The sequence below is a fragment of the Catharus ustulatus genome, chromosome 1 (genome assembly GCF_009819885.2).
Source record: "Catharus ustulatus isolate bCatUst1 chromosome 1, bCatUst1.pri.v2, whole genome shotgun sequence".
NCBI classification, from domain to species: domain Eukaryota; kingdom Metazoa; phylum Chordata; class Aves; order Passeriformes; family Turdidae; genus Catharus; species Catharus ustulatus.
In genome coordinates, this window is record NC_046221.1 from 29,688,280 (window position 1) to 29,715,908 (window position 27,629).

At 37.0% G+C, this 27,629-nt stretch overlaps 1 protein-coding gene across 8 annotated transcripts in view; it reads right to left on the reverse strand.

Annotated features, from left to right (window-relative positions):
• Positions 1-27,629, reverse strand: part of DGKB (diacylglycerol kinase beta) — a 412,441-nt gene that overhangs the window by 234,207 nt on the left and 150,605 nt on the right. For all 8 annotated transcript variants that reach the window (XM_033067483.1, XM_033067474.2, XM_033067464.1 and 5 more), the window contains 7 exons: positions 23,475-23,628; positions 22,174-22,209; positions 20,658-20,798; positions 15,462-15,511; positions 14,051-14,125; positions 13,441-13,560; positions 2,428-2,545 (listed from right to left, as the gene is read on the reverse strand). In XM_033067483.1, the coding sequence (XP_032923374.1) occupies positions 2,428-2,545; positions 13,441-13,560; positions 14,051-14,125; positions 15,462-15,511; positions 20,658-20,798; positions 22,174-22,209; positions 23,475-23,628 (694 nt within the window). The remainder of the gene's footprint in view (positions 1-2,427; positions 2,546-13,440; positions 13,561-14,050; positions 14,126-15,461; positions 15,512-20,657; positions 20,799-22,173; positions 22,210-23,474; positions 23,629-27,629) is intronic.

Here is a 27,629-nt window from a genome sequence, read left to right on the forward strand (position 1 = left end):
TGGTTTTGTGTCATTTGGTAGTAGGAAGAAATATCTGTTTTATGAACTATAGGCATGAGAACAGCTGGCAAGCACAAAAATAAAAGTCCAAGAATTTATGTTGTTCCTACCATTGATTTATAAATCAAAAATGGCTGATTAGTCCATTTTTGAATAGCAACTGTTTTCATGCATTCCATGTAATCACCATAACTTTGACCCTTGTTTTACAAAATACCTACTCCTGAGAAGCGTTTTTTTTCACCCGAAGTCCTCCAACATCAGTTTTAGGTAACTGCTATTGCTGACCAGGTCTGTAAAGACCATGCTAGCAGCATTTGGAAAACATACAATGCAGGATACAATGCAAAGCTCTCCTGACTTCAGTGATACAACAGTGCCAAGATCAGGAAATAATGCTACAGCTTATGCGTGCATTCAATAGAGTCAACTATTAAAAACTGGGAATTAATTTCTCCCTGCATGGTATATGTCTCAGGCTTTTGACCTCAAGAGCAATTAAGCACAAAGTACTTCTAAACACCTTGCTTGCACCTATTACACAAACCCAGTGGGAGGCGCAGCCATTAATCAGACAAACTGCAGGGAGTAACATTGTTGATTGGACCATGGAGGGATGGTGAGGACCCCTGTGGTTCCCCCACTTTTTTTTCCTCCCACACAATCTAAAATGCAAATAATGAAATCTATAGCAATGCTTTGAAAATATACTGGAGAAAAAGCTTAGCTAAATAAGGAAATAGTGGAATAGTTTTGTAAGTAGACTCATGCCTCTTGCTGCATTAAGTAATTGAAAGGATCATGTTCTTCAGATACTCTGAGACCACTGTTCTCACAAAATAAATGCCAAGCACAATAATAAATATGTTCTCAAAAGACACACTGCAGCAGAAAAAATTTAGAGGTCTTGCAAGGTCGGTCTTTTTGGGACAGTTTAGGTAAGTGGTCTATCCATTTCGGACAACTACTGAAGGTGAGCTACATTACTTGCTCAACAGAACTCTTTTTCCAACATATATGGGTCTTATTTCTTCACAATATCAGTCTGACAAAAAAAGAATATTAAAGAATGTAACATTTCAAGATCTAATAGTCAAATCAGTATTTTATGTATATTTCCACTTACTGTCATCAGCATTTATTAATCTCAAGTTACGCAATTTCTATTTGTTTGGATTTTAATAAATGTATCTTTCCCATTTCACAGCATGGTGAATGAAATTACATGATTTGAAAATGCATACAAGGATTTATATCCGAATTATATTTCAGAGAGGTCTGTGGCCCCCAGAGGAGAGAAATGGTCAATTAAAAACCCTCATTCATTCAGACTAATCTCAAATTAAATCAATAGAACTGTACAGGCAGAAAGATCCTCATCAACTGTGAGAGGCTATCTTTCATACCAAAAATGGTGAAAGTCATTTATACTAAGAAACGGATTATTGTACCAAAAAGAAAACTGAAAGGTAACTTGGTACCATCATGAGAAGAATACAGTTGGGTACTATAGATCTCATTAATCTAATAGAGTAGGGAATAACATGAACCAAGCATTGGACTATCTACTAGACATATTCAAATCAAAAAATAGGATTTAAAAAAAATAAATTTAAAAAAAAAACTTTATATATTTCCCATCGGAACACATCACAAAAGAAAGATATGGATCACGCATTTCTGGAAACTTTCAAATGGAGACAAGGTATCTTACAGTAAACCCTGGTTTCTCAAGAGACATGCTAGGTGGTCAAACACAGATAAACATATTATCAAGAAATACATAGATACAGCTCAAGGAACTGAAGGGTAGTAGATGCACCCAATAGCCTAATGAAGGTCACATTAGATGCAGTAGATTTCTGTGTTCCTTTTCTTAAAATCTATAATCAGTTAACATGAGGATTAAGATTTATGACTACAAAACAAGTAACTATACAAAACTTCAGAAACACCATTTCTGGGAAACTAGGATTTTCACCTTCACAATTAGCAAAACAATTCTGTGCGAAATTTGAATCAAAAAACATGTGACTTAGATGTTTGTCAAGTTGCTACCTATAGTACAAGTATCAGTAAAAACAGGAGTAACAATATTATAAAGTTAAAACTTATGCCTGATACTCTTTAATAAAAAATTAAAAAGAAATAGCAGAAAGAAAAAAAGAGCAACAGACTTCAAGGGGAACCAACAGTGATAACCCTTCGAAAGCAGAAAATTTCTTCAAACAAAACATTTTAAAGCCAAATATCCTGAAAAATTTAAAAAAAAGAACCATGAACACTCAAGCAGAGAAAAGGAGGGGGGGGCACTACTGTGGTGGCAAATGCTTTTGTAAGGGGAAGCTACTAGTTCTTTGTTATGCAGTAAGAACATTTCTAGGAACAGATATGTAAGCAAATGGACACTGAAATGCTTTTACTCACAAGAACAGCAGAGACCTTGCTTGCCTACTCCGATCAGCATGTTCAAACAAAGATTACAGTAGGCAGGCTTGTTGAAGTGTTTCAATCTCCATACATGCTGCCCATCATCTTTCACATTCTGAACAGGACATAAGAGAAACAGATTTCATTTAATAAAACAGTGGAATACGTAAGTGTCAATAAAAATTGGAGATTGACTCAAGAACATAAAAGACAAGCTGTTACTTCATTTAAGACTCTGCACCAGATCACAGCATAATCATTCTAAATACACAGGCAATGATACAATAAAAAAAAATTCTTCAGAAGCTCATGGACATCCACGTGTTTTGAATACAACTCAGAAAAAGCCACCAGGCTGCTGTCACCACTGCAACACAACAATATCAATGTATCTAGGCTGATATTAAATTACAACTGGCATTAAGAATTTTTTTCCCTAAAAATAATGGTGCCGCAGGTCAGAAGATAAAACTCCCCAAAACAAACAACAGAAAAGGTTTTCTAAATCCACAGATATTCTTAATGACTGCCAGAATTAGTTACATATAACACATACATGAAACAGGAAAACCAACCACACCACAATAACTACTCCCAACCTTAGATGAAGTTACTCTAGACTGCCAATTACCTATCAAAAAACATGTATTTAAGGTTGAGATTTGCATCTTAGACCTCTTCTCCAAAAATGGAATTCATTACATTTAAAGCCAAGTTTTCCAGTCAGCTGTTGCACTATACTCAAATCTTTAATGAATAAACTGATCAATTCACTGGCACTTACTACTCAGGGGTCCACTGTAATTTTTGTGAATCTCTAAAATATTATCAAATCATTTATTTTTATGAAACTAAGCGTTCTGTTGGATGATTATCCTCTTCCTTCTTCATGGAATCATTCTGGGGCCTCTCTGTTTTTTGAAGGTTTACAAAATGATGTGCAGTTAGTACAGATGTTAAATTAATTCTCTAAATTCCTGGTTTGGCAATACTGGTAATCAGGCTTTTTCCTTTCTAAAATCATCAGAGGTTTTGATTCTAAAAAGCACTAGATGAATCTAATGAAATATCACTAAATTTTATAAAAAACAATGATTTTTCTTCTACCAAATATAACATCCAATGGAACACAGGCACTTAATGTCCATCAGCTGCTTCCTTGTGTATTGCTGAAAATCTAAGTCTTCTTGGTCATGTCACTTCCAAAAGACCATATATTGCCATATAGCTAAAGGAAGTCATACCAAACTTTGTTTCTCAGAAAACACATCAACAGCTGGTTCTTACTCAGTTTCTGATTTCTCACATCAAACGACTATTACTCGTCATTCTATATAGACAATATTCCTGACTAGATTTTCAATAATAAGATGGTTTTCACTGATGAGAATAGCCAGTGTACATTGGTGAGCATAAATTTTAATAAAAATTTAGTTTTGTCCTATATTACCATATACTATTTGAGTTATGTCCTTAAAAATCAGTATTGCTCTGTTGTAGGAGTTAGAAGTTAATAAAAGTCAAATATGATGAAGACTTTGTCCTCCTTGTGGGAAAAAAAGAAAAATCCTGAAGCAAAATCAGCACTCTAAGAAATTAAGAATGTTTGGCTCAAAGTTGGGTGTCAGCCAGGACACAGCTCTGAATATATTCTGCAAGTTACTTAGAAACAAAAAATCCTGAAGTCTTTCAAATTCTTTTTTTTTTTCTCTACTAAGGTATCAGGATCAGAGCATAAGTAACAACTCCTCCAATATTACCAGCAGGAGTTCAAATGCCATCTCTGACAGCTGGGCAATGTCAGGGTCCCCTTTCTGCAGCTAAAGCACAGCAGATGCCTAATGCAGGATTCTCAGGCTGGCGAAGACTGTGGAAGTTTTCCAATTTCCCCTGAAGAAGCAGAAATAGATTCTGCAGCTGTGAAGCACTAGAAGCCTGTCAAGCTCCTTCATGACTGGCAGCTGAAGAGGATGTATTCCATTAAACAGAACTAACTTCTATTTTTCTTCCCATCTTAATACCATATTCTACACATTTTTGAAGTATTGTTAAACTACAATTCAGTATGTGAATTTCAAGCCTTCTGAAAGCAGACAATTATTCATTAGACAACAAAGACCATGTAAATCCTTCTGAGAAAAAAAACAGAGAACAATGTACACTTCAATTTTAACATCACTCAGGTCATCAACACAGACAGTCATAAACCACAAACACTTAAAATGTGAGTTGACCAGCCTTCCTTAGCAAAATATGTGCTGTATATGAAAATTAACAGAAATTAGAACTTATGCATAAGACTGCCCCTCTTCCACATTAATTTTATATTACTTTTTCATTTTAATTTATTTTTAAAGAATGACCATTATATGTGAATATGTCACTTCTTATTTGAACAGAACATATGGTCTAACTTAGCTGGCATTTTCCTTATCAGAAAAACAAACAAGTCTTGATGTGGGTGTTCTGCCAATTAAAACACTTAGCTGTGTTACAGACTGCAACTGATGCAAATCCATTACATAAACACAATGCACTTTTGGAAAAGAGCAAATTAAATTTTTGCTCTTGTGCACTGCCAAAAAAAAGCAATAAAATGCTGCATATGATTATGCATGCACATAACTTTTTAAAACACTGCCAAGAGAAAAAAAAGACATAATATGAAATAAAGCCACCTCAATGCAAGTCTTTAAGTATGAATAAAATCCACAATTCTAACACATCAGTGAATGCACTGACATTAACTCATTTTGCGTCCATATCCCGAGAAAGAGTTTAAAAACAAATATACATTAAGAAGATCTCAATGCAGAGCAGGTACAGTAAAAATGTCTGCCTCACTTCATTATACACATCACTGAAAATCAAGCTTCCATATGTCACACCCAGACTTTAAAACATAATAACAATAGTAACATTTATTTTGTTAACAACAGTTCTCTGAACTCATGGTCCTGACCCTGCTACCATGGATTTGATTGCGAAAACTACCTGACCTTAAAAAGTTAGTCAACCATAAAAGACCCAACCTTAGAACCAGTGGAAAATTTTATGCTACCATAGACTTTAGCAACACATCCCTAACCAGGTTTAATATTAACTTATGTCAGTTTTTTAGATATTTGTGTATAAGGTAGACAAAGACATCTTCAAGATTTTGAGACTTAAAAAAGCTAATGAAAATCACTGATAAATTTTGACCCTAGTAAACATGCCCTCTTAAAATAGTTACAGTGTCTAAAATGCCAGAATATTCAGTTTCTTCTATCAGAAGAGTTAATAACAAGCATCCAAGTGAGAAGGTTGTTATGGAGTAGCTGTTATTCTTTCACTAATTTTTTTTTTCCATTTTTTTAAATATTTACTTGACTTGTTCAAGACAATTTTATTACTGATTGTTAGGCATTGTTCTGTCAGTGGGAAGGTGGGAAGAGTTTCCATTAAACTATGCAGCAAACATAGTTCAAAACAGATATAGTTACATTCTATACTCCTTTGTTTGGCTCTCAGTAAAGAATTCATATGATGTTTTGCTTTGTTCAATTTCCTTTGGGAAGAAAGGGTTTTAAGCCTGTTCTTGGTCAGGTGGAGAGGGAGCAACCTGACTCAAGGGACACTACTTGGGAGGTCTCCTGACTTCTAATTTCTCAGATACTGTGTATGCATCTGTGTGTGTGTGAGAAATCAAGACAAAAATCTTCCACAGCCTTCATCCACACACTCATCCAGAAACAGAAAAGGGAGCACAAGAGGGAAAATTAAATGGCTTTTAAAACCTTCATAAATAGCCACAGTATGGAGTTTCCCCGTCCAAAATCTGTAACCATCTGTCATCTGCAGAGATTTTGATGCTGTGGAAATTAAATTGTAAATAATGGTAAATCTGTATACATGCGTGAAACGCCTCTATTTTACACCTTATACACAGAAGGGTGCTACTCCTGACTTTTCCTGGGCTGTTTTCCACCTGGAGATGAACAGAGAATTGGGGCTGCAGTAAGGAAAGGGAATTTGCGCTGGAGAAGTTGCCGCAGGGCAGCAGAAGCCAGTGCGGCGCAGCACGGCCAGGTCAGGCTGGGCAGGGCAGGGCAGGGTAGAGTTAGGCTGGGTAGGGCAGGGCAGGGCAGGGTAGGGCAGGACAAAGAAAGGCTGCGCCGGGCAGGGCAGGGTTGGGCAGGGCAGGGTAGGGCAGGGCAGAGCTGGGCAGGGCAGGGAAGAGCTGGGCAGGGTAGGGCAGGGCAGGGAAGAGCTGGGCAAGGCAGGGTAGAGCTGGGCAGGGCAGGGTAGGGCAGGGCAGGGAAGAGCTGGGCAGGGCAGGGCAGAGCTGGGCAGCGCAGGGCAGGGCAGGGAAGAGCTGGGCAGAGCAGGGCAGGGAAGAGCTGGGCAGGGTAGGGCAGGGCAGGGAAGAGCTGGGCAAGGTAGGGCAGAGCTGGGCAGGGCAGGGTAGGGCAGGGCAGGGAAGAGCTGGGCAGGGCAGGGCAGAGCTGGGCAGAGCAGGGCAGGGCAGGGAAGAGCTGGGCAGAGCAGGGCAGGGCAGGGAAGAGCTGGGCAGGGCAGGGCAGGGCAGGGCAGAGCCTGGTAGGGCAGGACAGAGCTGGGCTGGGCTGAGCAGGGCTGGGCAGGGAAGAGCAGAGCCAGGCAGGGCAGGGCACGGCCGGGCCGGGCAGGGCAGGGCAGAGCCTGGCAGGGCCAGGCGTTCGCTCCCTCCACTGCAGCCTCCCTCACTCCATTCCTGCCTTCCTGAGCAGGGACACCGCGCCCTCTGTGGGCCCTGCTGCCACACCAGAGCGCCACAACAGCTCCTTCATCCCTCACTGGGATTAAGTCTGCTTCCAGCCAGGAATGAGCTTGCACAAAGGTAGCGAGCGACAGCCCAGGGAGCTCGAGTTTGCCCCCACATGGATGGAAATAGCAGATGGTGAGCCTCAACTTTGGCTTTCCAGAAAACTCACATTTCAGAAAAGACATACAGAAATGTCAATCAGGAAAATAAAAGACCTGACTGCCCTTCTTCCTCGCTGAACAAAAGAAATAGAAGTCTATGAAAATGCCCAGAGATGAGCAGTCATTTCAAGCTTCGCCCTGAAGGGATTACTCACAGTACAACACATCCCACTTCAGACTCGCAAGTGTTCACAAGTTTCTAGTTTGGTTCCATTTTAACATACAATTCAAAAAGTATGGCAACAATAATGTAGTATACATGATAAGAAGCACTATTCCCAAGTGTGAACTCCCACTGAAACTTTTCATTGCACAGTTAATCAAAAGGGTTTAAAAGTTGCTTTATCAATTATATGAGTGCAATCGCATAATATTTACTGCTTGGGGATCTAAGGCAACATTTTAAGAGTATGTCTTTACGATTTAATTGAAACATAGTCTCAATTCAAATGTTTGTCCCATCAAAATTTACCTTGATTTAAAAGGTAAACTGGATTGAAAGTTACAACGATTACATATTTATAAGAAAGGTGCATTTTCCTTATTTCAAATTATTGATGGCTTTATGAAGCTTCTACTGGTTTTAAACTTCTCGCTTACCATAGGGCAGCTATTCAGCAACTGTACAGTACCAGGAACAGTGCAACTGTGACATCTAGTGGCCAGTGGAGAGGGAATAAAATACTTCCCTAAAATACAGGATTTCTTTAAACACTAGCACTTATGCAGTTTATACTTCCTCTCTGTGCAATCACTGACAGAAGTTATAGTAATTATTTGTCACAGGAAAAGTGAGACCAAGTATATGGCATGCAATTAATTTAAAAGAGAAATCAAGTGCTTCTATCAAATCATGGTGGAATAATATTGTACAACAAAGACCAGAGTACAATGCTTATGGCTGACAAAACCCATCATTAAGAAGCCTTTTGTGCACAGATTACAAAAGAAATTTTAAGTGATGTTAGGAAAGTCAATGAGTAAACTCTCTACCTTCTCTTACAACGTTAATCTATTTAATAATAACGCAGAAGCAAATAAAAAGGTCAGAAAGTTCAACGGTTTCTACCATGAAGAAGTAGAATAAATAGCCTAATGTGTAACAGACCACTTCCCAAAAGGATCAGGAGTACTGCAGGGATGTCTCTCTCCAATTTGTGTTTGGGTGGGAGATCAACTATTGTCTTAAGATGTAAAAATAAATTTGGACAATTAATGAGGACTGTTAAAACTCCAAACTGAAGTGTGACACTCAGCAAAAAACTACCTCATACATTTATTATTAAAAATGAAACCACATAAATAATAATTTCCTACACAGTTAACATTTTCTTTTACTTCACGAAATTCTCAGTTTACATAAGAGTATTTATTGAAAAAAAATCCATTAAATTGGAACAACTAAACGTCTGAGTAAGAATTATTTTGTCTTAAATAACAAGGTTTCAGTAGATGCCATATAGAATGCATTTAGACACTGCTAATTGGAAAAAGGATAGTCACCCAACTACAAATGCAATATACATGCATACAATTGCAAGATCTTTTCTTCTAAAACAAATTGCGAAACAGTGCATGTATCTATCTCAGAAACCCTACACAAAAAGAACCAATGAAGTTCTTACTTAAATTCCTTATTTTGTACCCAAATTGTTTGTTTGGATTATCAACTGCCATCAGAAGCACAAAAACATCAAATATATAATTTATATGTAAATTACAGAAATTTCACGACTATAAGGTGCACGCTTTTGACTAAAATTTTGGTCCAAACCCGGAAGTGCGCCTTATAGTCTGGTGCGCCTTATATAATGTAAAAAGCTGCGAAATTTGCCAACCCAGAAGTGCGAGTCATGAGCCGAGCTGCGAGGGGGGGCGGGAGCGGGCAGCTGTGGGCAGCCCCCGGCCAGCAGGAGCTGCACGGGGTGGGCGGGACCATGCAGCCCCCAGCCAGCATGAGCCATGTGGGGTGGGTGAGACCGGGCAGCCCCCGGCCGGCCCCAGGCGAGCAGGAGCCGCACAGGGAGGGAGGGAGCAGGTGGCCTTGCGCCGCAGGTGGCCCCGATCTGCCCCGAGCTGCGGCGGCCCTGACCCGCCCTGAACCACAGCAAACCTGAGGTGTAAGCTGTGGCCGCCCCAAGCCCCGGTTGCCCTGAGCCCCGCCTCGCCAGCCGGGGGCAGGCAGGAGTGCTGGGGCCCATGCACGGGGAGGATGCTTGGGGCTGCGTTTAAAGGTTGCACCAATCTGTGAAAAATGTTTGCAAATTGAGCACGTGCCAGTAAACTCCACAATTGCGGGATTCCGTTACTAATTCGTTACTTTGTTGAATGCGGCACGGATCTTCGCTGCAAAACAAAAGTGCGCCTTTTAGTCCGGTGTGCCTTATATAACGTACAAAGTTGCTAAATGTGCTGACTCCCGGAGGTACACCTTATAATCCGGTGCACCTTATGGTCGTGAAATTACTGTGTATATATATATAATATTATATAATATATAATTTCCATCCTGGAACATCTTCAGAGAGAGAACTCTGTATTTCTAAAGTGTACCTTCACAACAATTCTAAAATCAAATCTCAGAAGGAAACAAAACATAAAGCCCAGTAAAATAAAACAAACTGGATATTAAAGTTGATTTCCTAGGGAAATTAGACTTTTTTATGCTCTTTGTCCTATTATCTTCATCATTCTAAACTGCATCAGCAACTTTTAAATTAGTTTAGTAATCTTAAATAAATTTGAAGAGCACTAGAAATTTCATGAAAGTCTAGAAAAAAGCAGGAGGAGAAGCAGAGAGAGAGAGAGAGAGAGCAAGCAAAACAGAAATGAGGCAGATTTCCTTGTTACTTTGACTTGGTAATAGGTGGCAGTCAAATGCTTGTAGTTCCAGCCTAATACTCTTGTCTCTCTCAGAAGGGGATTACTGATGAGGTCAGAGGGCAAAGGCCATAAGCCTGTGTGGGGTTAGGCTAGCTCAACCCCACTGCTCATAAACAACGACTTGTTTATTCTTCTATTTTTATACAATACAGTTCCATACTTCACTTAAATGCTTCTTCTTTTTAAATTATTTGGATTAGTCTAATACAGTATGTAATAAAAACTGATTGAAAGGTTTTAAATGTAATATAGAGCTTCTACATGATATCTGACCTTTCTATATAGCTATTACAGGAAACTAAGGATTAAGTACAAACAATGTAGCTGAATTCTGAAAGTACTATGACAAATCTGCAGCTGAAATAAATTATCATAGCTTCACTGATATTAGCATATCAAATGAGACCAGCTGAAAATCCTCTATCCTTCATACAAGATCTTTACAACAGTTTAATACATTATAATGTTAATGGACACCAACCCAAAACAAATTAAATTCTTCATTTGTATCATAATTTATTTAATAAACTCTAGTGACAGTTCTTTGTCACTATCATCCTAGACAAGCTCTGAACTTATCTCTTGGATTTCAAATTTCATCACTGCCGAGCTCAGTACACAACCAACACTTAGAAGAAGGTGACAGAATTGTTTGGTTGGTGGGTTCTTTGTTTGGGGGTTTTTGGGGTTTTGCTTTGGGGTGGGGGGCAGGGGTTTGTTGGTTTTTTTCCCCTCTGATTTACAACATATCAACATATGAAGATTACCTGGACATATCTAAACAGCATAATCCAGTAGGTTATGCCTCTTATACTCACATACTAATCAGCTTGAGGAAAAGCTTAAGATATAAGCACTTTCTAATTTTATTAGTGAATCGAAAAGATTCTTATCCTACTTTTCATTACTATTACTAAAAGGATAGAGACAGACACCCAGAAAGCAGAGTCCTAGGAAGCTAAGTTTGCAAAATTTAACAATGGCATACAAAAAGATTTAAGAGCATCCCACTGATGGGATTAATCAACTAGAATGAAGAGCTTGGATAATACATTAGATGCTGTAAAACCATAAAACTCATGCTATTAGTTTACACTAATTAACAGACACACATTGGAGTTTTATCTTTACTGATTTCACTTTTCAGTGTCCTAAAATATGATTTTATTTGAACTATGTACAAACGGAAGTAGTATATTTTTGCTGGTTTAATGAAAAAATTTAAAATTTTTGCTTTTCTCTACATATAATGTGCGGGTTAAAAAAATTAAACAGTTTTAAATATAAAAAGAAAAATAGGAGACCTTTTAAAGGGTAGCATCTTGTCCTAGTGAATCACTGGCAAATTACTAGCAAATTAGCTCATATGTAGGTAATAGACTTTACATAAACTATGCTTATTGATTATAGAGATATTTTGCATGCTATTATAATAATTTTTCCACAACTCTGCATTTATGTCTGTTAAATGTATGAAATACTAGGAATATCTTGATGACAGAAACGCTGACCCATGCTGATAACAGGCTGTAGAATTTTGATCACTATTTATGTGTTTTTAGTATTTTCAGAGTAAAGCTATGCACAGCAAGATAAATATCCAGTAACTGGTAAAAATACTCAAAAGGATAAAATGTTTGCTAACATAGCTTCTTTCTAACAGCTTTTGCTTTAATATGAAAATAAACTCTACAGATTGATCTGCATTAATTGATGCTGTAATTTAGGAGTTTCAAATTTAGAAATTTAGATATTGAAAAACACTCCCCAGAACACCTATACTACCTGTCATAAAAGAAAAATCTGTACTAAAAATCACTATCTGTTATCTGCTGTACTGCTTGCTTGAGAAAATTTGCTGGCCTTTATTTAGAGTAATTCTGTGCAAATAATGGAATTCAGCCTGGCAAACATATGTTGTTTGATAACAGTAATTTAACATTTTTCTTACTCCAGCTCACATACAGAATTAGGGAATGAGCACTACAGTGATCCAGACTCATTGAAAGTTATCTTCACTTCAGATATTGTACCTGTAAGTTAATTAATTAGATATTTAAAGACTTACATTTCTTTTGTTCAATAAACTTCATTGCCTATTTCCCTGCACAAAGTATCAATCTGAGCATTTTTCATGCAAATAAAATAGCATAGAGCAACTACAGCAGTCTAGATTGCACTAAATGGGGAAAATAAATATTATTTATTATTTTCAAAACGTGAAAATTACTTAAGAGATTTTAAAAGATTAAAACGCTTTTTTTAGAATAGCAGAAAAGCATTTGAAACCTATGCTTCAATACATGAGTTTAAAATTAGCTCAAATATAGGACAGCAGGTGGCACTGACAACATGCCAATCTTAAAACTGCTGGGTTGAACTGGTACAAAATTGATCATATTACATCTGTATTATTTTTAATGTGAAGTTGTAAATGTAGACAACATTTAGAGAACATTTCACAATACTCTGTTGGAGCAAGTGTTCCCCTTGATACTGCTTCTCACTATACTTTACTAACATAGTTACAGAGACAGAAGATCTTCACAGGGATGTATCACGACAGACAAGAGCCAGCAATAATTGCTGCAGAAGAAATTCCATCTGCGCATATGAACAAAAACTCTTTCCCTTGACAACAATTAACACAGGGAAAGTTTGCCCACAGAACTGGTAGAATCCACTTTATTTGAATTATTCAGGTTTAACAGGGTCCTGGATAACTCAGTCTCTGGTGCTGCCTTTAATTAGGGACTGGAACAAGAAGATCTTCGGAAGTTCTTTCCAACCTAGACTATTCTGTGACTCAGTAGAGTTAGGCCACACAACTCAGTACTAGGCTGACAAGTTTAGACACTACTCCAAGCTAGCTTTAACATACACATGGGCAGTAAAACACGCTTAACAGATAATACTGCAGCTTGGACTAAATATGTTGTTAGCAGGGAAAGTTATTCAGTTTTTTACAGCTTCCAGTTCCAGGGTCAGGTTATTAGATGGTGCTTCAAACTTGCCAGCGTACTGTGATGCTGAAGACACACTTCTGTTCTTTGCATGTTATACAGCCATAGTAAAGAGGAGTATAGCAAAATCATTTTTTAATACAGGTCACAAAGAAACTAACCTGAAGGCCACAGTCAACATACAAGCAGAAACTTTATGCTACTATTTAATACCTACATTTTCTAACCCAAGAAGGACCAAGAGTGGGATTGTTGTCATTCCTCCTTGGATCCACTCTTCTAGGGAAACAGTGCCATCATGATCATAGTCGATTTCTTCCATCATTTCATGAAGAATCTGCAATTTAATGAAAAACCTCATAAGTTCTAATTTATTATTATTATTATATTCTAATACAACAACTTGTTAGAACATGTGCAGATCTCCAATTCTCTCATACAAAAAATAAGAAAAATATTACTTGCATGTTAGCTGTAGTAAAATGATTATGGACAGTTCAAAAAATGAAGTGTCATACTCCTATTTACATTTTATTAATACCTAAAGGTCCTAAATCAACCTGTGTCCTTTGTGCACGCACTCTTAAGAAATTTTCAGAGACAAACTAGTTATGTTATAGAAGTTAATTATTACATTTATTGAACGTTTCATAGATTAGATTGAAACAGTAAAATACTGGTAAAAACGCTAATTCACAGTGCCATAGTAGAACACAGGCTATCCTTATTTCTACCTCACCTGTGGAATGTCACGTGAATACAAAGTATCACGAAATTATGACAGCTGTCTCTAGCAACATTGAAAATTATCTCAAATGGATACTTACTGGACTTAATTCAGTAATATCCCACTCAAGGTATTCTGCAACATGCATCATTTGAGCAATGATATTTTCTAACTCCTAGAGATGAATGACAAAGTATGATATTTAATGCAAGGTTATAAAGAAAAATTCTACTGCAAGGAACTAATAATTCAACCATATTGCATTCAATGACACTATTTCATAATATCCCTGATGAAAAAACACTTCACACTGGAAGCTGTATTCTCAAGTGAATCTGCTTACAAGCAAAACATATACATCTTCCATGGACTACAAGGCATTCAGGGAGGTGAAACACAGCCCCACAATCCAAGTAAATGGAAGCAGTCACAAATTCTTCCTTCCTAGTTATCTTTCAAGCATCCATGTTTTAATTATCTGATTTCCTGTGACAAGATCATGAAATGATTTTTAAATTCCATCACTGTACCAAATTATTTTTTGACAGTAATTGTATAAATCACAACTTTCTAATAGAAATAAGGTATAAAATGCATTCTTTAAACTACTACAGATTTATTTTCATACCACTACAGTATTGCAATTTTCCTTGACCATGAATCATAAGGGCTTTTCTATACTTACATATACACTTTTGCTCAAATGCTTATCTAGGACCATTCTAAATTCTCATTTTTATCCAGGCATCTAACTCAACTTGGTATTGCCTAAAATTTTGGTGCCAAATTTGCATTATAACCGTATATATTTTCACGTCTGTATTTCCCTACAACTTATGGGAATCACCTCTTCTTCCTTACCAACCCATTCTATGCTGTCTTGTTTCCAGTAGATACAAAGAAAAGATGGAAAAAAAATCCAATGGGGAAAAAAAAAAACCCAACACTGCTAATAAAACATTTGTTTCTGTTAGCTATCAGAAAAAAAATAGTTACACCTTTTAAAATTATTACCATATCTCCAACTTTTCTTCAAACTTTTGGTTGGGCTATTCCTCAAAACTTTGCCCTTAATATTGTTCCTGTGTTCTTAATAATAATGTGGAAGGTATGACTTTTCTCCACATAAATCTACTGTGTGACTCACACACTTTTTAATGAAATCTTTACAAATAGTGCTTTCATACACATCTCCCAGCAGCATACTAGAATTATTGGAATCATATTAATGTATCCCCTACATCAGTATCATTAAAAATCAGAAGACTATAGAACAGGACTACATGACAGCAGTGTCAGCCACTGAAAATTTATACACTTGTAGAAACAACATTTCTCATTGGAAAAGAAAACTCAAGTATTACTTTTCAAATGAATGAATTTTTATCAACTCTATTTTATACTGCTTCTATTAATTCCGGATAAATATAAACTTGACTTGAATTAATGTAGTTTTGTATAGTTTTGCCATCTTGACATACTCTTACAATGCAATACATAAAAAACATTACCGAACTATCCAGGTATCCATTCCCATCTGTATCATACAAGCGAAACATAACTGAAAAGAAAACAAAGAGAAGGAAACTCAGTTAGAAAACGCAACAAATACATCTCTTTTTCATTAGAAAAAACAACTCCAAACCAAAACACAGAACATAGCTAAGACAGGATAACATCCAATTGGTCACAAACACCAAGAAGCCTGCTTAAGTTACAATGCTATTCCCTTGACTACAGCTATCACTATTCAGAAGTGATATTGCTTTTGAAACTCTTTTCTGACCAACTAAATGGAACACAGGATTAATATTTTAAATATCTAATCATCCAAATCTGACAATAAACATTCATCAAAAATTGCCAGCATGACTTCTTCCAGGACCGTACTTGCTTCATCAATTTCAGAATGTATTCCTAACATTCTCGGGAAACACACAGACAAAAAGGTATATTTTGACAAAATCGAGAAAAAATATGTACAGTAATTTCATGATCATAAGGTGCACCGGACTATAAGGTGCACCCCCGGGAGTCGGCAAAATTCGCAACTTTGTAGATCAGATAAGGCGCACCGGACTATAAGGCGCACTTTTTTTTTTGCAGCGAGGCTCCGCCCCCAGCTCACCCCGTGCGGTTGCTGGCCAAGGCCCCGCCTCAACCTGGCAGCCCTGGGCCCCCGGGCCCGCCTCCACCCGGCAGGGGTGGTGCCGCAAGCCACCGGGCCCCCCTGGACCTGGCAGCCATGGGCCCCCGGGACTGCCCGGACCCGGGAGGGGCGGTGCTGCGGGCCCCCTGGCCCGCATTCACCCGGCAGCCATGGGCCCCCAGGACTGCCTCCACCCAGCAGGGGAGGTGCCGTGGGCCCCTGGGCCCGCCTCCACCCGGCTGCCGTGGCACTTCTGGCTCCCCTCACGCCTCACAGCTCACACTTCCGGTTTGGTGAATTTAGCAACTTTGTACATCAGATAAGGCACACTGGACTATAAGGCGCACTTCCGGGTTCGAGGGAAAGTTTTAGTCAAAAGGGTGTACCTTATAGTCATGAAATTACTGTACTTTCAAGATCATGTCATGACTTGATCCCAGCCAAAATAAGGGGTACATGCACCATTACCAAAATATTTGGGAGCAGTAAAGCATAAAGCTTTCATAGGAATACTGTTAGAAGACTAAAAAGGAAATCCAGAAGCCTACAAATACCTCACTCTTTGTCGTTACTTTCAGAGACAGTTTATCAGTGCTCTCAAATCCAAACATCCACCATGTTCTTCAAAAGTGCATTTTTTTTCACCCCTACACCTAATTTTTGGGGACGAAGAAGTCAGCCCACAGAGATGGTTCCAGGATAATGTAATGCCTCCACAAACAGTAAAACACAAGTAATCTGTTGTCTAATCAGATGTCTCTGGCAACCTAACATATGACCTATTTAACATTGAGGAATTCTACAACACTGGATCCATAGCAGATGCTGTTAGAATCCAGTAAGTTTCACACACAAATTGCCACAATTTTCAGGAAACTATATAATGAGAACTGAGGAAATTCTTAACTATTAGAGAGCAAAGTTCAGCAAGAATTTGATCATTTTAGGACTTACAGCAAAACATATTATTTGTTATATATATTGGCTTGCTTCACTTACGTCCTCCTCTTGGGAATGAGTTGATCATCTAACTGTGTGGAAAAAAGGGTAAGCACTACACCTCTCTATCACTTCAGCAATTTTTGCCACTACCTTGCACTGCTCTTAAGAACTGTAATACAAGACTGATGATATCTACAGTAGCACACTATTTCACGCCACAAAGGCTCATGATTCATTAGTTACTGGTTAGGAAAACTTGTAAAAATATCCTTCTTTCCCTAGAATTACCATAGCAAAAATGTTCCAGCATAAAACAATAGTTAGTGCCAAAAGCCACCAGAGATTGGTACTGCCCCAGCTAGTACACCTTCCACCAAAGCTTTTCAGAGCTTGACAGCTAATATTGTCTGGCAAAGGTACCATTAGACATTCACAGCTTCCAGGGATGAATCACTGAGTCACTCAGTGATAAAGTTAAAATCAGTTTGTTCTCCTTCCTTTTCCTCTGTGATTCTCAGACATTACCTGAGAAAATGTTTTACAGCAAGTTTTAGTATCTCCGTGACCTTTACCCATTCCAGAGCAGTAGTGCTTACAACTTTTTTTTCCTTTAACATGAATCAGTTGTTTTAATCAGTCATTTAAAACCAGACATTAGCATAATTATAACTGTTTCACCTTTATAGAAAAAGTCTTTCCAATTACATATGTATAGGATAGCAAAAAGGCTCAATCTGTGCTCTTGGCTGGATTCTGAAAACTATGATACTGGTGTGGCATGCAATCTCTCTTCTATTCATACACTGCTGAATATTCATGCTCTTGATTTACACACTCTGGGAGAAGAAAAAAACAAAACCAAAACAAGAACGAAATGATAAAAACAATCAAACATAAGTTCTGACGCAAACTACAGAGCCCAAGTCAAATTTTTATATTTCTTTTCCCATCTCCTTACCTGATTACACTGACTGGGCACCCAATTTCTATTTCTAGATGCCAATTTAACCTTTAAAAGATGATTCATGCTCTCTCAATGTACCTCTGTGAGGAATGCTTAGGATTTTCTTTATATTCAGGTCATACATAGATTATGAATAATAGGTATGTTGAGCATGCCAAACAGGTGAGGTTCACACTATGCAAGACCTTTACATTCTTAATAGGTTAGAAAATCCATTTATCATATGGAATATTTATAAATCTATGAAAATCTGTAGATCATATAGATCCAAAGACAAAACATTATTTTCTCTTAGTGTAGTTTATCCTCTAGCCTACATGAAATTGTAACTGAAAACACCACTTCCACGTTCTGTTTGTCCTGAATTAAGTTTCCAAACACTCAGCTATGACTCATTTTTTTTTCCAATTTTTGTCATCTGAAAAAAAAATTATAATCACTATTTGAAATTGGTATTGATAATAATGATGGCAACTCCTGAATAAGCCATATTTCCTTTTCCCCTTCACTGCTACAAATTTATAATTTACATTACAGCCACACGACCTACTGCTTTCAAATTCAGAAGAGTTAAATTATACCATTGATTTATAAAGAGAATTCAACTGAAATTAACAGAAAAGTCTGCCTACAATGCTGCAGTATAATCTGAAATTTAAATACTAAAAAGCAAAAATATTTAGCATATTTCAACTCCCTATGACAAAGAAGAAAACAAACCCATAAAACAACCATGCCCAGAATTATACACAGCAAATGCAATTGATCCTGAATACCCAAAATACACATATTAGGTCATGCTCCCTTGCTCTTAAATCTTACAGAACAGACTTTTGCCCATGCAGCTCCTATTGCCACATCAGAAGTTAATGGAAAATCCCCACACTGTAACTATCATCTGCTCCTCTGCATCTCCTCCCTTCCATTGTACCTGACAATTCCTGACACCAGGGGAGGCAACTGATCTCCATTTCATGCCGTGGTTTGCGCATCAGGCTCCTCAGAGCTCTGGTAGGGCTTGCATAACTTGCATGCAGCAATTAGTACACTGCAAGTTAAATTCAGTCCTTGGATCTCAGTTTTTCTGTGCCTGTGTTCTGAATGTGCATTCACATACACACTGTCAAATTCTACTCATGATACAAGAGTATTTGCAGGATCCTGGGGATTTGCTGTGACCACGTAGTACAAAGTTGCAACAACAGGTAACAAAGCATCAAGATACTTAAATGACATGTAACCTTGTAATGAATGTCTTATTCTGGCAGAAGCAGCCTAATGTTTGTACACCTTATTATACTGAGTATTTACTTCCCATATGTCTTGGGTTACAATAGAGGGTGTGATAAAAGGTCTATTCTTTCACCATCTGTTGAGACCAGGTGGGACAGTGATCCTTATCTCCGTGGGAGATGTTCTGCTATTGGGCCATCCATTGAAACCAGGCAGGGCATTGTTCTTTATCTTTTCACAACCCATCCTGCCTCCAGTGAGTCATTTTCTGCTAATGGCCCATTGAGTCCCACTGTGTGACTGATAAAATTACTGCATCCCACTGGAAGTTGTTCCAGCCAGGGGGAAGAGCCCAACATTTCTTACCAAGATAAAAACAGAGGTTTTGGGACACTAAGGGAGCCCCTTCTCCACTGGACTCCAGAGGGAAGCCGGATTTCTCCACATCACCACTGGACCTCCAGGGGGAAACTGCACCTTCTACAGGAGCACTGCTCCAACTGAATCACATCTGTCACTGCAAGAGGACTGCAACCACCATTTAATGGGACTGCTACCAACACCCTGCCTGACGGGTGTCAGGTTGTACTCTGACTTTGTCAGGGCTTGGGGTCTGTTTTTTTGTAGTATTGTATTTCTATTTTCATTTCCCTAGTAAAGAACTGTTATTCCTAATTCCCATATCTTTGCCTGAGAGCCCCTTGATTTCAAAATGATAATAATTTGGAGGGAGGGGGTTTACATTCTCCATTTTCAAAGAGAGGCTCCTGCCTTTCTTAGCAGACACCTGTCCTCCAAACTAGGACACCATATGGAGAGCCTGATCCCACAGATCTTTTATAAACAGACCGGTTATGTCTACTGAAGCATATTTCATCTCAATAAGGACAACAGGACTATATGAAAAACTATGTGAAAAACTGGTTAATTAAACCAAACGGAACAACCAAACAAGTAATTTCTAACTTCTTGTGTCAAACACTCCTTCCCAATAGTGATGCAAGAGTTGGATCATTCTTGGCTTTTCAGTTATCAGTAATAGTACAGAGCCCAAGCTTATACTAGCAACTGTTCTTTGTTTGAGTTAGGATGTTTAATGCAGGTTATTCACCCCATCTACAGATCTCTAAGCATACTAACTATACTTTGTTTTTCTCAGATCTGATAGTAATCAAGAGAAGACAGTGTAGAGAGGATTACTGTAATGTACAATCCTTACTCCTCATTTTAGCAAATGCTAGATAGACCAAATTTAGTTTAAAATCTCATCATTAGCAAGAATAAAAAATCGTTTCTGCAATTAGGGTCACCTAGAATCATATTTGTATAATCCATCTGCTCAAAACTGGCTCCTAAATTCAGGGACAGAATATTTGATGACTTACAGAAAGAAATATTTAAAATTAAAAAAGAACATACATTCTAGCTTGTCTTCAGGTCTTCCTCTTTCTAGCAGTGACAAATAGCAAACAATATCCTTCAGCTGGATCATGTCTGGTAAATGTGAGTTGGCAGGAGTAGGAGGTCTGGATGTAGAGGTACCCTTGTTAAGTCTCAGACCTGGAAATAATCCATAGCCTTTGTTAGTCTGAACACACAATATAAGCAGAGAATGAAAACATAACTTTTGCATACATTCATCTTTGTTTTCTGTGACTCTCAGATTACTTTTTAATTTAAAGTTTTAAACAATTCATGTTCATAGTTTAGCCAGTACAGGTAGAATTAAAATAAACTATCCAAAACACCCCCCATTCAATTATGGAAATGGCATAACCTTTTTATAATTTGTGCTGATCTGATTTAATTTGACTACAAAACAATTTGGGGAATATTTTGTTCTACCATACAAGATGCTAAGTATTAACAACAATCTCCGCCCAAGTCTGCATCTACTTCCTTGTGCTTGTAGAAGCTTTGTCTAATTTCTAGATTGACAACAACTACACTAAATGAAGATGCTTTAGTGTCAACGAAAACTCTTCTAATACCCAAGTGTGCTGTTATCCCAAAACCACAGCTAGACGTGCATCAGTGCAGCACATATTTAAAACACAGAAGTCTCAGTGACAGACTACTGAGAAATTAAATTTTTAATTTAAATAATAGTTATAATAATTGTTCAGACATTGTGATTATTAGCAGTTCCAGTGTACCACTTGGAATTAAAGTTTCAAAATTGCCAAACTTCTTGTTTCAGTACAACATTATTATGACCAGTCCTGATATTACTATAATCTGCAGGACCAAAATGGGGAAAAATAGGAAGGACAGCAGAACACAGAGGAAGGAGTAAGAAAACTTTCCTTACAAGTTTGTTACATTTCTCACTGACTGAGGGTTGTCCCCTTTCTCCCTAAATTTAGCTTGAAAAACTTCATTGTAATCTGGATACATCTTCAAAAGCCTATATTTTAAAATGTATGCCTACATGTTATGAAATACACATGTTAAAACAATAAAATAAGGCAAAAAAGATCAAACTGGCATGCAAAAATGTATCTTGGAATGAATTGCATTTTCATAGTTCCAGGCAAATAATAAACACTAAAAGTAAATATTAAATGAACAAAAATATTTAATGTCAATGTTCTATTTAGCGAGCTTGCATGCCAATTAAGTGTCATTAAAATTAAGACATTTTAATATTTTATTCAGTTAAATGTTAGCTTTAATCACACAAATTACACAAATAGTTCATATTCCAGCATTATGTCAATCGTATTCACAGAATAAAAACAATTATAAAACTGGGACAACTCTTCTCAGAAATAAATAGTGCCGAAATCCAAATGGAAAGAAATACAAATTATAAGGTATGTTTTAACCTATGATCAGCTGCAACGTACAGGTTAAATTATTATTTTTAATCAGAGGTGAGAAGGGTTGGTTGCAATGTACTGACTTACAGGAGAATTCCAGTCCTGCTGCTTACCTGGCATTTGTTTCCATCTCTCTTCAGACACCTTAACTGAAAACACAGTTTATAAACAGACATGAGTGGACCAAAAGAGACTATGTGTAAACCAAGCACATATCTGACAGACTGATGAACTCTGCTACTTTCCCTGTCATTTTCTCTACCTCTCACTTATCCTTCCATTTTCCAGAAGAATGTCAAATATTCCTGACAAAGTTATTTTCCAGTACAGTCAGCTTTTTTTTTCACTACTGATAACATTTAAAAATTGCTACATATCCAAAAACAAGAGTTTCTACAGTTTCCATGTGCACATGAAAATGTACCAATGCACAGTTTTTCCCTTTAAAAGTTACAAATTATCAGGATGTGACATTTAATTTAAACAATGAGATTCAATTACATATAAACCCACTACATTTTCAAGCCCAAACAATTCTTGCATGAAGTGAACTGAACTGCCTCTCTGAAAACATGTTTTGGATATAACAATTTATCAAACAGTCCTTCTGGTATTATGTTAAAAACATATGGAAGCTTCCTAAACTGATACTACATTACACTATTTCTAAAGTCCTTAGTAACAGAAAAAGATAAAAAATCTTTATGAGTTCATGGAAAAGTTAGTGTAGGAGAAAAAAATGTTATGAGGCAATATTAGAGTAAGAAACTTAACATACAGTTTAAATAACAGTAATAACAGCACCACTCTTTACAATGTTATAAAAATTATCATTATTATAATTTTACCACATGTAGGAATAAAATATATCAAAGAGAGCTATAGTGAAAGTGAAGAAAGCTGAATACAGCCTGTACAGAGTCCTGTGAAAACAAAATCACTTTTAGTGATATACTAACACCCAACATTTAAAATAGAATAGCTGTTAAGTTTGTAGGATTAATAACAACAGAATCAAACACAGACAGTTAAGAGAAACATCAGCAACTGGCAGAGAAATGGCTGATCACCAGCAGGAGCCCCCTGCATCAAGCTTAAAGATTTTTAAGTCTTTATAAAGGACAGTAGGCAACAAGATCATGTAACCATACAATCTGTTTAGCATTAACATGACAAAAAATGTCCACTTGGTGTCTCAGCTGCATCATTATTGTGAATGAAAAAGATGAAACCATTTAATTTCCATTCCTTTTCATAGTATTTCCTATTATGAGTTAGTTTCTGAAATTTCACAAATACTGGAACAAAAATCCCTCATCATGTAGTGAAGACTTCCATACATTTACAGCTATTAGAAGTAAAACAGCAGGGTGAGGGAACCTTTAGCTCTTACATTACTGATTTTACTACTTACCTCCAGAAAGGTGCTGTGGTTTGTTTTTTATTAATGGGCTACAGTGAGAGATTTTGTTCCTAAATGATGTAAAAAGGTGTTCAACGAAATCATCTGGTAACTCTGCCTCCAGGAAAGTCTTCATAAAAAGCTTGAACCCCTCTAAATCAATTGTCTGCAGTGAAGGGGACGAAAAAAAGGAATAAACATTTTGAGTATTTTGTAAAAAAAAGTCACACTAATCCATCAAATAATATTCTGTTGAAAAAAGCTTTGGACTGTATTTGACTATACTGATTCCAGAAGATTTACACTGGCACACCTATTCTTGAAAGTGATTATTGAATTAAGTATTACTTTGAAAATTCACAGTATTGCTATAATACCTCAAAGCACTGTATAAAACATTCCAGAGTAAATTCAGAGCACTCATATCAGGACCCTGAAATCAATTTCTACGCTCTCAAATTTCTTGATTAGCATCCAAAGGCACCTAGAGAGCTCCTAGGGATGTACTTAGGATGTCTCAGCTTCTTCTATAATCAGGCAGACAAAAAGCAGGGGATTTTTGGATGCCTAATTCAGGGAATTGAAGGCCTCCTGTCTTTTCTTACATGGCAACATGCTTTGCTGGTGTTTGTCAAAGACCTATTAATCACACTGTCTCAAATAGGCTTGAAGAGTCAAATGAGAGCGGTTAGACATGCAGCATTACTTAGAGAGGAAAAAAACAAAAGTTGTTGATCCAAAACATTTGTCATTTAGCTTAATTTGGTTTTGCTTTTGCCAGCAAGGTAAGAGTTGATTAATAAAACTCCAACGATAATTTCTTCTGTTAAAACAGCTTTGTCTATAATAAAATGAATCATAGATTGTCTCAAGTCGGAAGGAATACATAAGCATCATTGAGTTCAACTCCCTGCTCCTCACAGGAGTACGTGAAACTAAATCACATGACTATGAGAATCATCCAGATGCTCCTTGATATCTGACAGGCTTGGTGCCATGACCAAGACATGCTCTGGAAAGCCTCTTCCACTGACCAACCAGCCTCCCAGAGAAGAGTCTTTTCCTGATGTCTGATCTAAACTTCCTCTGATGCAACTTGATTCTATTTCCTCATGTCCTGTTGCTGGTCACCAGGGAGATATCAGCACCTCCCACTCAAGGAAGGCGTAGGCTGCAATGGGATTACAGCAATACAAAGCATTATGATCCCATTTTACCCTTCTAATAGAGAATAAACATAAAGGTATCCTGAAACATATTGAAACAATTGCATATTTATAATTACATTTGTGATTTTAAAACAGTTTATCAATTATTAATCTGATAAAACATTGTGTTGCTTTCTTTATAGATCAAACAGAACAGCAACTTGTCATTGTTATATAATTAAGAGATAAACCCAAATGATACCACAAAATTGACTCTGAGAAATTTCCCTATGCTTCAGGAATACTCTGTTTCTCCATAGAAAAGTGGCAGTGCAACTCCTTTAGTTAGGCATACCGAATGTGGAAGGATCCAAGAATCAGCTTGAAACCATGCCAGAAAAAAAGAAAACAGAAACTGAATTTTCAGTGAATTTGGAATCTGCGTCCCAGGATAAATATTTTTTGCTATTATTTTAATATAATTTTAACACTTAGGAGCAGAGAGACTTCTCTTCCCCTGACTTCTTTGATTTTTACCTTTTTAATGTATTTATAAGATTGAAATTTTATGTGCACGTTAAATAAGGAGTTTCCCATTAAGATCAAGACCTAACTACTGAAGGCTAATGTCTTAAATGTGTATCATCCTTATGAGGGACCAACAACAAAAATTGCAAAATCTGACTACTCTTGTGTAAGTTATAATTATCAGGAATGCAAGATTGGCCAGAGGGTATTTCTGTTGTGCTTCTAAAACAGAACCCCTCATCTGAGAAAGAAGTGCAGTGAAACCAATAAAACTCACCTCTTGAAGGCAAAAATAGCAGAGACTGAAAAAATCTGCTCACAATGCTCAAGATGGGTGTAAAACAGAAATAAACACCTTGGACACCGACTCCCTATCTTTATCTCATCAGACAGTCCAGCTACACTCTTTAACAAATCATACACTGTTTCATTCGTGCAACAAACTTGACTTTTTTTCTCTCTAATAAAGTCACTGACATTTAATTCACTGTTTATAAACTATGAATCACAATAGCAAAAAGATTTATATTAGCATCCAAGTAAATCAGTAATTAGTTACACTAATATTCACCACATAAATGTATTTTTTATCTACAAGCATAACAAATACATTAATCACTAAATCGACTGACTTTAACAATGTGAAATTGCTTTGCTAAATTGTGCATTAATGAAATGTGTCTTAGCTATCTCACTAAATCATATACACAAAAAAACAGCTAAGTGAAAATGGAAACTAAACCAAAATTATAATCTCATTTAAAACTAGGTTTATGGATGGCCAAGTAAATTATCTTTACATTACATTAATCTTTTCTTTATTTACATTGTTTGCTCATTTTTATGTAAATATTGCAAAAAATATTCCCTGAGTTTAGAGCCACCTTAGATTTTTAAACTGTTGTTTGAGTGGCATTGATTCTCCAAGCTGCCAGCAGTAACTAAATCCTTAATGCCATTTTTTCATTCACTTACTGGGTTTGGAATTATACCCGTGTAGACAACTGGATGAATAAATAAGTTTAAAATTATGTCCTTTTTTCTTCCTGAAGACCTTCTTTCTCAAAGATGTTCAAACTTGTCAGCATTTTGTAAAGATGGCCAGATTATCATTTAAGTCAGTATCATCCAGCACATGCTCCAAACTGCTAGAAAAGACAAGAGATACTAAAGCAACACATGGTTTGGCTGCCATGTCCATTTATTATATTTGACATCCTGACTTCCAGCAATCAGGGTAGCTCAGCAAAGGACAAAAGAAAGTGTGTAGTTGTTCTAAAGGTTGTTCTACAGCCAGATTTCTTCAGCTGAAAGTGCTTTATCCTCTGTCCTGACATGCTCTGTGACCTGTATTCCCCCAGGGAACCAGAAATATTCATACAATGTTGCACATTCAAAAGCTTTTAAATTATAAAGGAAGTTAGAAGCTGGCAAATTACTTGAATACACATCAGAAATGTTTAGAATGGCCAAAAATGCAGGTACAAAATCATATCCTGTATACAAAGAATATATAAAACCAGTCCTGTCTAATGGAGATCTCTGTGTAGAGCCCTGTTATTAGGTTCTTAGCCTAAAACCCCCAAATCTGGGATTCTAATACTGCATAGCTGAAAAACATTCTAGAGGACCTAACATAATTGGTGTAGATTATCCTCTTAGAACTGAGTTCTAACATGAGTTCATTACTGGATGTTCTTATTTTTGTAAATGAATATATGAAGAATATGAAGCAAATAAGAGAACTAAGCCAGTCTACAGCAGACCTAGGAGTAGTTTGGATCATCCATCAAGCTTCCCGATGACAAAGGGTGATCTTTCAAAAACAGGCTCACTTTTAAATACTGCCTCCTCTATCATCTCTCTCTCACTGTAATACACATAACTTATTACATGACTACAGAAAAATGGAAGAATTTCTTAAAAGAAATCCCGAGAGGAGCACTGCACAGAGGTGTTACAGCATTCTCACCAAACAGAGTAAGTACTGAGTATGGTTCATTTAGAACAGAGCACGCATAGATGCAAAACATTTGCTCAGCTTAATTTAAAACTACTTCCACAATAGAGAAAACAACACACAATATTATAGGCATTCCTCTAATCTGCAATTATAGAATATTTTCTTTTTTCCTCATGGAATTTTACCTTTCTGAAATAGGGCAATGCTGCAGCAACTAAGTATCCTTCCTTTAATTATCAGCATTTCTCCCCAAACCCAGCCACTTTTCAAATGTATTGCATAATGTTTTGGTAAGCAAAGAGACAAGGAGAGCAGAGAAAAATAATTTTCCACCTTATCATGCTTGATCTCCCTTTTAAATCTCACTGTCATTACCAGAATTTTTCAGATGAAAAGTTCAGAGAATTTTGGTACGATTTGAAAATAATTTATTTATGCTAATGAATTCTCAAACATTAATTAAACACTTCAGATCAATAACAGCCGAATAATATATAAACCATAATGGTGGATGTGGTTTTTTAAAGC